This window comes from Mustelus asterias, chromosome 25 (assembly GCF_964213995.1).
Source record: "Mustelus asterias chromosome 25, sMusAst1.hap1.1, whole genome shotgun sequence".
NCBI lineage: Eukaryota > Metazoa > Chordata > Chondrichthyes > Carcharhiniformes > Triakidae > Mustelus > Mustelus asterias.
The window spans coordinates 41,181,859-41,196,277 of record NC_135825.1 but is presented as its reverse complement, the minus strand read 5'-3'; the positions used below and the strand labels follow the sequence as shown (position 1 = coordinate 41,196,277).

Here is a 14,419-nt window from a genome sequence, read left to right as displayed (position 1 = left end):
AGGTGCACTGTGGAGTCTATGGGAGGTGCACTGTGGAGTCTATGGGAGGTGCACTGTGGAGTCTATGGGAGGTGCACTGTGGAGCCTATGGGAGGTGCACTGTGGAGTCTATGGGAGGTGCACTATGGAGTCTATGGGAGGTGCACTGTGGAGTCTATGGGAGGTGCACTGTGGAGTCTATGGGAGGTGCACTGTGGAGTCTATGGGAGGTGCACTGTGGAGTCTATGGGAGGTGCACTGTGGAGTCTATGGGAGGTGCACTGTGGAGTCTATGGGAGGTGCACTGTGGAGTCTATGGGAGGTGCACTGTGGAGTCTATGGGAGGTGCACTGTGGAGTCTATCCTTTTCTATTCGATCTCCCTCTTCCCATGGGTAATTGGGCCTTTTCAGGTTGACTTTGCAGCCTAACGAGTGGATCAGTGTGAGCAATTCATCTAATAATGTTACATGCTCCTCTTTGGTGCTGGTCTGTAACAATAAGTTGTCTACATATTGGACCAGGCACTCGGTCGGGAAAACTTTCCTAGTCCGGTAGTTAGTTGTTTGTGGAAGATGGATGGGAATTATGGAAACCCTGTGGTAGGCATGTCCAAGTGTATTGCTGTCCTTGGAAGGCAAAGGTGAACTTGTACTGGCAGGACCGATTTAAAGGGATGGACCAGAAACCATTACTGATATCCAATACCGTGAAAAGTTTTACCTGGACTCCCTATCTCATCATGGTGATGGGGCTTGTAACTACGGTGGGGCCGTGAATGGAATAACCTTATTTAATTCCCGATAATCGATCATTAACTTCCATGATCCGTCATGGAGGCCGTGCAGGCCATATCAGTGCATTGTTTGTTGATGCCACCCCTCTCAACTCCCCGTACTGTAATAGACTATTAATTACTTTGGCCACCTCTGCCTGTCTGGGGAAACCGTATTGTCTCTGTGGTTTCGGGTCTGGCCCTTCAATTAACACCTCCCTAGGTATCTGGCCACAATCGTGCTTATGCTGCTCAAACACCCCTTTGTTTCTTTGAAGCATCTTCCTGATGGCTAGGTCACTGCTAATTGTTAAGAGATCAAACCAGAATTCCCTTATATGTGCCGACTGGAATGATTGACGGCGCTCTGCTAATCGTAGCCATCTGCCAAATGCATCGATTAACTGGATCAAATGAAAGATTACATTTATTCATGTAATCGTATCGAAGAATGTGTTCAGTGTTGGGGGAAGGTCAACTAACGCCACCAGATGGTCACACGCCTAGGTTATCATAGAAACCCTACAGTGCAGAAGGAGGCCATTCGGCCCATCGAGTCTGCACCGACCACAATCCCACCCAGGCCCTACCCCCACATATTTTACCCTCTAACCTTCGCATCCTAGGACTCTAAGGGGCAATTTTTAACCTGGCCAATCAACCTAACCCGCACATCTTTGGACTGTGGGAGGAAACCGGAGCACCCGGAGGAAACCCACGCAGACACGAGGAGAATGTGCAAACTCCACACAGACAGTGACCGAGCCGGGAATCGAACCCGGGACCCTGGAGCTGTGAAGCAGCAGTGCTAACCACTGTGCTACCGTGCCGCCCTGTATAGGGGCTGTAATGAGTCTCTCCTGTGTCCCGTGAATCCACTGAGTGTGATTGTAGGCGTAGTTGGCCAAGAGATGTCTCTTCAATTTTGATATATTCAGGGTAGTTCAGGAGCTTCCGGGATCCCAAAGGAGTTCTACGAGGTGGCCTCTTACCTCGCCATTAACTAGAGGTCTCCCTACGCTATCCCACCTGGTGCTACAGGCCCAGGTTGGAGAGGCCGTACACCGTCAATCTAAGGTCCCATAGTCAGGGACCGTTGTATATAGTGGTGGGTTAGCGCTCACGGTATGCATGGGGTGACCGGGACCTTCTAGCGGTGGCGGGCGGTGTTCTCTCTTGTATCTAGGAGCTGGCCTAACTGGTGGAGCTGGTGGTCCTGCTTGTCTCGGGGACCGTGTATAGGGTGGTGGGGGTCTCCTACACTCTCGGGCGAAGTGTCCTGGCTGCTCGCAATTACAAAAAATTGCCCCTTAGAGTTCTGAGATGTGTAGGTTAGAGGGATTAGCGGGTAAATATGTGGGGATAGGGCCTGGGTGGGATTGTGGTCGGTGCAGACTCGATGGGCCGAATGGCCTCCTTCTGCACTGTAGGGTTTCTATATAATTCTTCTATATAATTCTATACATTATGTCCATCTATCTCTCCCCAGGGCTGCTGTATAAGGTGGAGCTGTACCTCTCTGGTGTTGGTGATCCCCTCTACCCTCGATCTTCCATATCGGACCCTGGTTAGCCTTCATCGGAAGCATTCTCGCTTCCCTATCTGACCGTGACGTTGGGGGTCCCTGGAACTTCCTGTTCCCAGACTCGAGCTAACCATCGGAGAACCCATGCTTCGCTGTGTGTGGTCTCTGCAGGGTCAAAATTAGCCCAGTCTTTCTTGCCTTCCTCTGTGGTGTGCGACACTAATGTCCGAGCCTATTTGGATGAATCGGCTTCATTTAATCTGGCCCGATCTAATTCCCCATACACTCCCATGTGGATCCAAGTGGATCCATAAACGACCGACAAAGGCAGTCGGATGTTCCCCATTCCTCTGTCTACATTTATTTAACCCATCTACAGGATCCCCTTTATTAAACCCTACTGCAGTCAATATCACTTCCTTGATCTCGCTCAAGGCTCCTTCCCCGACATTTTGAGGGGCTAGCAGGGCAGAGCGTACAGAATTGCTTAAGCACATGACTATTACCTTTATTTCTTCCCTTTCATCTAGCCCGTGCATTATCTTTTGCTGCCTAACCTTCTCAAAGAAACTGTGAGGGTCAGCCGATGGCTCGAAGATTGGGATTTTATTTGCGATTTCAGTCAATTGTGCCACCGTAAACAGGATTGTGTATGTAACAGCTGGGCCCCGAGCCTCTCCTACCAGACGTTCAGTCGTCACTGGGTGCATCGGAGGTGAATCTGGGGGCGCGGTGGGTATGACTTCCCCTGGGAAAGATGGTGGTGGACCCCAATGCTCAGTTCATGTAACGTACAGTCTAGCATTCTCCTTTAACTCTCCCCAATCTGCATTCTCAATCTCCTCTTCCTCTCCTGTCCCGAAGGTACACGTAAATCCATTTTGAACCGATAATAGGGATTCCAGCCGTGAAATTTCTCGCTGGCATTTGGAGTGGTCAGCGGTTGCCTGTCTCTGTTCTTTACTGGTTTGATGTAGCGCTTTTATTGCCGCCTGCAGATCGGTGCACTTAGCTTCCAATCGTGCTATCGGCTGCTCGGCTTCACTTTTGGCCAAGACAGCACGCTGGGCGTCTTGATAGGCTCTCTCTCATACTGGGTCTGAAAATTGCCCTGATGTAATAAATTTGCCTGATTTGTTCTTTTCAATTCGTCTACCTCTCTGTCCTTTTCGGCGTTTATTTGTTCTATCCTCTCCTGTTGCTGTTCCTTTAGTTTCTTTATCTCCTCCTCCGTTTCCTCTTTTAATTTCCTAATCTGTCCCTCCTCCTCCTCCTGCACCTGCTTTGATTCCTCCAGTTCCTTACGAACTATGTTTAATTCCTGTTTTGCTCCTAGCAGCTGTCCTAAGCAGCTCACCATGGCAGTCACTTTCTCACATTTGACTGCCCATTTTCCCTGAACTTTCCTCAGATCATCCCAATACTTCTGTCCAAGGGATCTCGGTCCCGCCACAGTATTGGCACAAAATTCTGCCCATAGGGGCCTCCCTTTCTTAATATATTCCCTGATTTTTGTTTTCCATATGGGACACTCTGTAATGTTTCCTGCCATTCTAAATTCAACGACAAGGGGTAGGGAGTTGATCGGACTGTGGGTATGGCTTTGGGCTATGTTCTGGTCCTAATCCGTCCGGATTCTAATGTAAACCTATGGAGTTGACCCTATCCTCCTTGTTAGTAACAACGCATGCACAATAAACAATTTCCCAAAAGCTGTAATTTGTCCAATAAGGAGTTTACACCTGTTGGCTCTGAATTTTAAATAATCATTCAATATAGACCTTCCACTCCCTTCAATTTACTTGAAATGTTACGTGGGGCATTTGACGTCTTAACTTGGGCTCAGGCTAAATCTCCAGGAATATTAGGTTCTGTGGGATTCGATATCGGAGCAACAAAGTTACTTCTTGTCGATGTCCCACCAGAGTTGCCAATTATGTTGCGCCTGCCGCACACTCTGTTTTAACACTTATACGGTGGACAAAGAATTGCGAATAGACTTCTTGTTGGTACAATATTTATTTACACACAATTATTAATCACCCACCCAATCAACAATAAGTTATCTCACAGAATACTAAAGTTCAAATCCAATACTAGATCTTGACTTAACTTTTGCTGGCAAGTACCCAGGCAGATCTTGGCGTTTATCTGTGTGCTGGTCTCTCTAGTCCTCTGCATTCTCTAGAGCTTTGGTCTGGTCTGATACTCTGGCTCTGATCTTCCTTCCTTCTTGGCTGGGGTGGTCTTCTCGTGCTGGTCGTTGCTAGTAATGGTCACCGTTGTTGTCGTTCGCTGTGGGGTGGGGTGGGGGTGGGGGGGGGGGGGGGAGGGAGAGAGTGAGATTCTTCCGTTGCGCAATACCCATTATACCTCGTTGATTTTCGTGCCCTTTTGGCCATTGCCAATCAATCGATCAGGACTCGATCACCCTGATCGATAGGGTCCAATCAGGTGTTGCCACACCGATCTCTGGGTGTGTACCCAATGGCCATGCCTATAGGTGTTGGAGGCATGTAGGTCACATACCTCCCTCCCAAATAAGGGGTTGAGATGCCCCTATGTCTGGTAAACAACCCAGTTTGACCAAAAGTGTCCTTTGTCCTGGAGATGGCCAATATTCTGTGTATTCCAGCTCTTGCAGCTGCAGCCTGTCTGTTTCAGCGCTTGTCCAATTATCCCAGCATGCCCTTGCTAACCACCATCTTAGGTGGCCCGTTTGGCCACAACTTGCTGTGGTTGACCCACAATGCCATTCGGGAGGGAATTCCAGGATTTTGACCCAGCTACTGTGAAGGAACAGCGATATAGTTCCAAGTCAGGACGGTGAGTGGCTTGGAGAGGAACTTACAGGTGGTGGTGTTCCCAGGTATCTGCTGCCCTTGTCCTCCTAGATGGAAGTGGTTGTGAGTTTGGAAGGTGCTGTCTAAGGATCTTTGGTGAATTGCTGCGGTGCATTTCGTAGTTAGTACATACTGCTGCTACTGAGCATTGGTGGTGGAGGGAGTGGATGTTTGTGGATGTGGTGTCAATCAAGTGTGCTGCTTTGTCCTGGATGGTGTCAAGCTTCTTGAGTGTTGTTGGAGCTACACCCATCCAGGCAAGTGGGGAGCATTCCATCACACTCCTGACCTGTGCCTGTAGATGATGTAAGAAGTTTAATAACACCAGGTTAAAGTCCAACAGGTTTACTTGGTAGCAAAAGCCACACAAGCTTTCGGAGCCTTAAGCCTTAAGGGGCTTAAGGCTCCGAAAGCTTGTGTGGCTTTTGCTACCAAATAAACCTGTTGGACTTTAACCTGGTGTTGTTAAAATTCTTACTGTGTTTACCCCAGTCCAACGCCGGCATCTCCACATCCTGGAGATGATGGCAAGCTTTGGGGAGTCAGGAGACGAGTTACTTGCCACAGTATTCCTAGCCTCTGACCTGCTCTTTGGACTGGGAGGAAACTGGAGCACCTGGAGGAAACCCACGCAGACACAGGGAGAACATGCAAACTCCATACAGACAGTGACCCAAAGCCGAATGGAACCTGGGTCCCTGGCACTGTGAGGCCAACTGCACTAACTACCATGCCACCGTGGCACCTGTATAACTAAAGCATATAACCTCCCTACTCTTTTTATTCAATTTTCCTTGCGATAAATGATAACATTCATTTAACGTTTCTAATTACTTGCTGTATATTAGTCTTTTGTGATCATGCATGAGGACACCCAGATCCGCCTGCATCTCAGAGCTCTGCAATCTTTCACCATTTAGATAATATGCTTCTCTATGATTCTTCCTGCCAAAATGGACAATTTCATATTTTCCTACATTATATCTCATTTGCTAGATCTTTGCCCACTCACTTAACCTATCCATGTCCCTTTGTAGCCTCCTTATGTTCTCTTCACAATCTGTGTGTCATCAGCAAATTTGGCAATCATCACTTCAGTCCCCTCATTCAAGTCATTGATATAAATTGTAAACAGTTGAGGTCCCAGCACTGATCCCTGTGGCACACCACTCATTACATCTTGCGAACCTGAAAAAGACCCATTTCTGCCCATGTTTCCTGTCAGTCAGCAGCCCTATACCTTAAACTTTTATTTTCTAAGATACTTTATCAAACACCTTTTGGAAATCTTAGTACATCCATCAGTTCTCCTTTATCAACAGCATAGGTGACGTCCTCAGAATTCAAACATGGGCAAAAGAGCTGAACTCCAGAGTTGAGCTGAGAGTGTTCTCCCTTAACATCAAGGCAGCATTTCACCAAGTATCGCATCAAGGAGCCCAAGCAAAACTGAAGTCAATGGGGAAAACTCCGCTGGTTGAAATCATACCTGGCACAAAGGAAGCTGGTTTTGGTTGTTGGATGTCATTAATTTCAGCTCCAGGACATCACTGTAAGAATTCCTCAGGATAGTGTCATAGAGACTTACAGCATAAAAACAGGCCCCTTGGCCCAACAGGGGGTGGCACAGTGGTTACTACTGCTGCCTCACAGCATTAGGTACCCGGGTTCAATTCCTGGCTTGGTCACTGTCTGTGTGGAGTTTGCACATTCTGCACGTGTCTGCGTGGGTTTCCTCTGGGTGCTCCGGTTTCCTCCCACTGTCCAAAGATGTGCAGGTTAGATTGATTGACCATGGTAAATTGCCCCTTAGTGCCAGGGGGACTAGCTAGGGTAAATGCATGGGGTTATGGAGATAGGGCCTGGGTAGGATTGTGGTCGGTGCAGACTCGATGGGCCGAATGGCCTCCTTCTGCACTGTAGGATTCTAAGATTCTATGAACTTATCCATGCCGCCCAGTTTTTACCAGTAAGCAAGTCCCAATTGCCCGCGTTTGGCTCGTATCCCTCTATACCCATCTTACCCATGTAACTATCTAAATGCTTTTTAAAAGACAAAATTGTACCTGCCACTATTACTGCCCAACCATCATCAGCTGCTTCATCAATGGCCTTCCTTCCATCGTAAGGTCAGGAGTGGAGATGTTCAACACCATTTGCAACTCCTCAGATACTGAAGCAGTCCATGCCTAATGTGCCACATAGGTCCCAGGCAATGACGATCTCAAACGAAAGAGAATCCAACCATTGCCCCTTACATTCAATGGGCAGCATGTGGTTAGCACTGCTGCTTCACAGCGCCAGGGACCTGGGTTTTATTTCAGTCTTCGGTGACTGTGTGGAGTATGCACATTCTCCCCGTGTCTGTGTGGGTTTCTTCCGGTTAGCTCCGGTTTCCTACCACAGTCCAAAAATATCTAAGTTAGGTGGATTGCCCATGATAACTTGCCCCTTAGTGTCCAGAGATTTGCAGGTTAGGTGGTTTAACCATGGTAAATGCACAGGGTTACAGGGCTATGGCGGTGGGGGGTGATCGGTAGATGCTCTTTCGGTGATCGGTGCAGAATCGATGGGCCTTCTGTACTGTAGGGGTTCTATGGTGTTACTATCACTGAGTCCCCCTCTATCAACATCCTGGGTGCTACCATTGACTAGAAATTGAACTGGGCTAGCCATATAAATACTATGGTTACAAGAGCAGGTCAGAGGCTAAGAATCCTGTGGCATGTAACACACCTCCTGGCTCTCCAGAGCCTGTCCACCATCTATCTACAAGGCACAAGTCAAGAATGGGATGGAACACTGTCCCCTTGCCTGGATGAGTGCAACTCCAACAAATCTCAAGAAGCTTGACATCATCCAGGACAAAGCAGCCCGCTCATCCCATCCACAAACATTCCCTCCCTCCATTACTGACTCACAGTGACAGCTGTGTGTATCACCTTGAAGGACAACGGCAGATTCTCCTCCAAACCATTCACTGTCCTGACTTGGAAAAATATCGCTGTTCCTTCACTACCGCTGTGTCAAAATCCTGGAGCTCTTTTCCAAACAGCACTATGGAAGTGTCTACACTGCATGGACTGCTGTGGTCCAGGAAGGCAGCTCACCACCACCTTGCTTGAGGGCAGTTAGCGATGGGGAATAGATGCTGGACCTGCGACATCCACATCCCTTGAATGAATATAAAATGTTTACAGACAGTTGACCTAAAAAGTTGTGAGAAGTAATAGATTTGGATATGAGGAATGTGCCATGGACAGGATTTTGAATGATAAGTAGATGCACGTTAGCTCAGCACTTTTCTCCTTATAATTAGTTGCTAATTTAAATGAAGATGCATTACTATTTTGAAGTGAATGCTTGTTATCATTCGAGGTGCCTGTGTGTGTTTGATTGCACACTTGTATTGTTGATCTTGCCTTTGCAGCCTTTTCTAATTCACTGGCTGATACATTCCACTTGTATTAACTTTACTCCCATTGTTAATGTATCCTAAACACCAGGAATGTCTGGACCACCTATCTGGCTGTTGCTACAGAATTATGATTATTACCCTGTTCCTCTTGGATCTCATGATGTGGAGATGCCGGCGTTGGACTGGGGTAAACACAGTAAGAAGTTTAACAACACCAGGTTAAAGTCCAACAGGTTTATTTGGTAGCAAAAGCCACACAAGCTTTCGGAGCTGCAAGCCCCTTCTTTGTGAACAGAATTCCCACTCACCTGAAGAAGGGGCTTGCAGCTCCGAAAGCTTGTGTGGCTTTTGCTACCAAATAAACCTGTTGGACTTTAACCTGGTGTTGTTAAACTTCTTACTATCCTCTTGGATCTCACAGATCGTAACTTAGATAGAACATAGAACAGTACAGCACAGAACAGGCCCTTCGGCCCACGATGTTGTGCCGAGCTTTGTCTGAAACCCAGATCAAGCTATTTCCTCCCTATCATCCCAAAGTACTCCATGTGCCTATCCAATAGCTTCTTAAATGTTCCTAAAGTTTCTGACTCCACTATCCCTGCAGGCAGTCCATTCCACACCCCAACCACTCTGAGTAAAACACCTACCTCGGACATCCTTCCTATATCTCCCACCATGAACTCTATAGTTATGCCCCCTAGTTACCGCTCCATTCACCTGAGGAAATAGTCTTTGAACTTTAGTCACAATTTTTCTGTGAGGGAGGGCCCTATTAAATATTTCCTAAGAATTGAAATATTTTTCATCACTCTTACTTTTTCTTGATAGATAAGGCTCAACTTGAAGTGAAGCAAGCTGTGTTTTTTTACACATTGGGTCCGATTTTACCATCACGTTGCACGAAAACTTGGTAAATTTGGGCTTGAGACGAGTAGCCCGATCTGCGCCCACCTCCGTGCCAGATCCCCCTTTACCAAGGCCCGAAAATGGCCGCAATCAGGACCATGCCTGAAACGGAAATTTGCATGCATTTAAATTGACTTAATGGGCTGCACACCCAACCTTACCGGCACTTCCCCCTTTACCACCGCGTTCGCCTATCCATATTCGGCACGAAGCAGACATGCTCTACAAAAGTCCAATTCGGGCGCTCCAGTTAGTGAGGAGGTAAGTGCCGAGCGTCTTGACCACTCTCTGCTCGAGATCGGTGGCGGGGGGGGGGGGGGGGGGCGGGGAGGTGGGTCTGATGGCTCTCTGCTTGAAATCATGGGGGGGGCGGGGAGGAGGGGGAATCCGCTACCACTCTGCCTGTGATCAGTGAGGGGGAAAAGGGGGATCTGCTGCCACTCTGCCTGTGATCAGTGAGGGGGAAGGGGGGGGTTCGCTGCCACTCTGCCTGTGATCAGTGAGGGGGAAGGGGGGATCCGCTTCCACTCTGCCTGTGATCAGTGAGGGTTAAGGGGGGGGGGGGCGCTGCCACTCTGCATGTGATCAGTGAGGGGGAAGGGGGGGTTCATTGCCACTCTGCCTGAGATCGGTGGGGGGGGGAAGGGGGGAGGGGCCCACGATAAGTTTGGGGGGCTGGGGGGATAAGGGGGTCAGTAGTGTTGTGGGGGTGGGGCAATGCCTGTGGGGGCCAGGGGGGGGGGCATTATCCAGCCCAGGAGCGATATGCCAGGGGAGCTGCATTCTATCATTTTATTTCTGCGCATGCGCAGTTGGAGGCACCGATAGGAGCTGCAGGATTTTGGGCACGTTAAGCCCTGCCTACAGGCTTCTGCAGCACGATTCGGAATTGCTGATATTTTTTCAGGCAGAGTGTGTATGGGGGCGCCTGAGAACTGGTCTAAAAGTCGGATCTGAAACACTCCCTGTTTCAAGTCCGCCCAGCACTTAGAATTAAAATGGTAAAATAGGGCCCATTATGTTACCTTCATGCCTATTCTTGGATTTTGTCTGTTATGAAGAATACTGAAAGATTAAATTGTTTTCTTTTTCTATTTCTCTGAGATATTGTCCTCTACTTTCTTATGCAGTGTATGCAGACAATGACTGTTTGTGGTACATAGATAAACAGGGAAACTGGCACAGTGGCGTTGACTGTCCATTCTTTCAGTTCTGCTGTGGAAACTGCACTTCCCGCTATTGCTGCTTGAATCCAATGCAACTCATCAGTGAAAGACAACAGAATTATTGTATGTCCTTAAACCTCAGGTCAGTTTATGTGGCTCAACATTGCCAGTTATACAGAGTGGGTATGCTCAGAAGTGGTTTCAGCAGATAGCTGGCAGAAAGCTATGGAATAGGCTGGCTCTTGTTTTTACCCGACCCTTATACCGATTCCTGCATTAGAAAGAAAACAGTTTGGGAAACCATAAGAAACTATAAGAGTCACACTGGAGGCTGATACCAGCTGGATTCTATCTCATAGCCATATTAGTAATAATGCTCAGAGCTTAATTGATTAGTTAGAGCATCTTGTGCAGCGTGGCTCATGGGGAACAGCATTTCTTCCACTCCTCTCTGTATAGAGCAAACTCCAAATAAGGTGGACTTTTCCCTCACATCCAGCAGGCCACTGTCCCCTATGGCTGGCATTTGTACTTGCTGGTTGTGTCTGATTTAAACATAGAAAATTCTGGAAGTACATGACAAGTCTAGCAGAGTCTCTAGAGAGAGGAATAGAGTTTACATTTCAAGTTGATGATCTTTCATTAGACTTTCTTTCTCTGGGTTTTCATAACAAATGCAATTTTACCTGGATAAGTTATCAGATTCTCTCTCAGACGGCTGCACAGAGATATAGGCAGGTTAAGTGAGTGGACAAAAATTTGACAGATGGAGAATGTGGGAAAATGTAAACTTGTCCATTTAACATGAAGAATAGAAAAAAAGCATATTGTTTAAATGGAGAGCGATTGCACGACCAAGGGATGATTAAGGAAAGCCAAAAAGGTAACCTGCATGAGGAGCTGGAGGACGTGGGTATGGTTCTTAATGAGGAGTCTAATACGCAACCTCCAGCCTCTGTCACAGGTGGGGCAGATGATGGTAGAAGGAGTGGCTGGGTGGGGTGCCTGGAGTGGGGTGCCATGCACTCCTCTTGCTATTGATGCTTGACTTCAGCTTGCTCTCAGTATTCCCAGTTCTTTCCCAGATGCTTTTCTTCTACTTCGGATGGCCTTGAGTCAGGGATTCCCAGGTGTTGGTGGGGATTTTACATTTTTTCAAAGAGACTTTGAGGGTGTCCTCGAAGCATTTTCTTTGCTCTCCTGGAGCTCACTAGCTGTGTCGAAGCTCTGAGCCCTTTTTCAGGAGTCTCATTAGGACCTGATCAAGTGTGGTCAATGCGTTGATACTGAGGCTGTTGGCCTGAGCAAGAACACTGATGTTGATGTTTAGTGAATACTTTGCATCTGTCTTCACTTAAGAGGGGGTTGATGCAGACATTGTAGTTAAGGAGGAGAAATGTGAAATATTGAGTATGATAAACATAGGGAGAGAAAAGTATTAAGGGGATTAATATCCTTGAAAGTGGATAAATTATCTCGGCTGGATGAAATGTATCCCAAGCTGATAGAAGTCTACCTGATAGAAGATATGAGGGCATGGACAGAATGGATAGTCAGAAGCTTTTTCCCAGGGTGGAAGAGTCAATTACCAAGGGGCATAGGTTTAAGGTACGAGGGGCAAGGTTTAAAGGAGATATACGAGGCAGGCTTTTTATACAGAGGGTGTGGGTGCCTGGAACTCGCTGCCAGGGGAGGTAGTGGAAGCAGATGATAGTGACTTTTAAGGGGCATCTGGACAAATACAAGAATAAGATGGGAGAAGAGGGATATAGTCTCCGAAAAGGTAGAGGGTTTTAGTTCAGATGGGCAGCATGGTCGGTGCAGGCTTGGAGGGCCGAAGGACCTGTTGCTTAACATTCCTTAAGAATGTTAAGCAAGTTTGCAGACGACACCAAGATTGGTAGGGTTGTTAATAGTGAAGGAGATGGTTGTAGGGCTGAAGGGCCTTCTGAAAATCCAAATACATGACGTCCATTGACTCCTTTGTCAATTATGTTAGTAGCATCCTCAAAAAACTCCAACAAGTTTTTCAAACATGATTTCCCATTCATAAATACCTTTTAGTTCTTACGGAAGCTGTTGCATTCTGTTTTTATGTTTGTTGCTTGTTTACATTCACTTTCTACTGTCCATTTCATTACCAGTTTCTTGCTCCTCCCTTGCCTCTATTTACATGAGAAGCAGTTCAGTCCTTATGGAAGAGACTAGAATTAGGGGGCACAATTTAAAATAAAGGGTCTCCTATTCAAGATGGAGATGAGAGAAAGATTTTTTCTCGAAGGGTTGTCAGTCCGTAGAATTCTTTTCCCCAAAGTTCAGTGGGGGCTGGCTCATCGAATATTTCTAGGGCTGAATTAGATACATTTTTCCAGCATTTTCTCTTTTGGTTCTCTGCCGTTTGGCCATTCACACCTTCCATTCTCTCTATGGACTGCCATTAGCCGCCTTTTCCCTTGTATTTATGGCTAAGACTCATCTTTCATTCCTTCACCCTACAGTATAAATATCTCCCATTTCCTATGTCTTTTAGCTTTGACAAAGGGTCACCTGGACTCGAAACGTCAGCTCCTTTCTCTCCTTGCAGATGCTGCCAGACCTGCTGAGATTTTCCAGCATCTTCTCTTTTGGTTTCAGATTCCAGCATCCGCAGTAATTTGCTTTTATTAGAATAAATTCTTGATTGACAAGGGAATAAAAGAGTACGGGGGTAGGAAGGAAAGTGGAGTTGAGGCCACAGTCAGGTGAGCCATGAGCTGATCAAATGATGGAGCAGGCTCAAAAGGCCCAAGTGCCTCCTCCTGCTCCTATATTGCATGTTTGTACAATGCATACCAAGAAGAGCTTTAGTCTGGCTCCTGCCTTTCCACCTCTCTGGTTTGGGTGGTCCTATCATGAATTATACTTCAGGGTTTAAGTTTGTTTAATAATGTCACAAGTAGGCTTACATTAACATTGCAATGAAGTTACTGTGAAAATCCCTCAGTCGCCACACTCCAGCGCCTGTTCAGGTACACTGAGGGAGAATTTAGCATGGCCAATGCACCTAACCAGCACGTCTTTCGAACTGTGGGAGGAAACCGGAGCACCCGGAGGAAACCCACGCAGACACGGGGAGAATGTGCAAACTCTACCACAGGCAGTGACCCAAGTTGGGAATTGAACCCAAATCCCTGATGCTGTGAAGTAGCAGTGCTTACCACTGTGCACCGTGCCGCCCCTAAGTCACAGGAGTACATAAGCCTTCTCCCCATCTCAAGGTGTGGTGCTGAAGGAAAGTTATGAATCACTCTATATCCTTTCTACTGGATGTGCTGTGATGGAAATTATTCCAGCTAACACATGAACGAAGAGCCCATGTGCAGACTTGCATTTCACGACATCTTTCAACAGCTCAGGCCATTCTAAAACACCTCACAGCTAATGAAATACTTTTGAAATGTGACTAAGAATCCCTAGAGTGTAGAAAAGGCTATTTGGCCCATCAAGTCGGCAGCAACTCAATGACAGAGTATCTTACCCAGGCCCTCTCCCCTGCCTTATCCTTGTAACCCCATGACTAACCCATCTAACCTTCACATCTTTGGCCTGAGGGAGGAAACTGGAGTGCCCAGAGGAAACCCAAGCAGGCATGGGGAGAGTGTGCAGACTTCACACAGACAGTGACCTGAGGGTCACTGGCACTGTGAGGCAGAAGTGCTAACCACTGTGCCACCGTGTTGTCCTGGTATGTTCAGGCATTGCATTTTTTTTAAACTAAAGCTTGGTGGTCAGCAGTTCCCTGGCATGTTCTCTATGGCAATGCCTT

General features: G+C 47.2%; 1 protein-coding gene across 4 annotated transcripts in view; it reads left to right on the top strand.

Annotated features, from left to right (window-relative positions):
- The window catches only part of shisa4 (shisa family member 4), an 85,868-nt gene that overhangs the window by 28,047 nt on the left and 43,402 nt on the right, over window positions 1-14,419 (top strand). For 3 of the 4 annotated variants that reach the window (XM_078242359.1, XM_078242360.1, XM_078242362.1), the window contains exon 2: window positions 10,579-10,756. In XM_078242359.1, the coding sequence (XP_078098485.1) occupies window positions 10,579-10,756 (178 nt within the window). Of the gene's footprint in view, window positions 1-9,465; window positions 9,710-10,578; window positions 10,757-14,419 lie in introns of those variants that run through there. The other variant, XM_078242361.1, reaches the window with a different exon arrangement.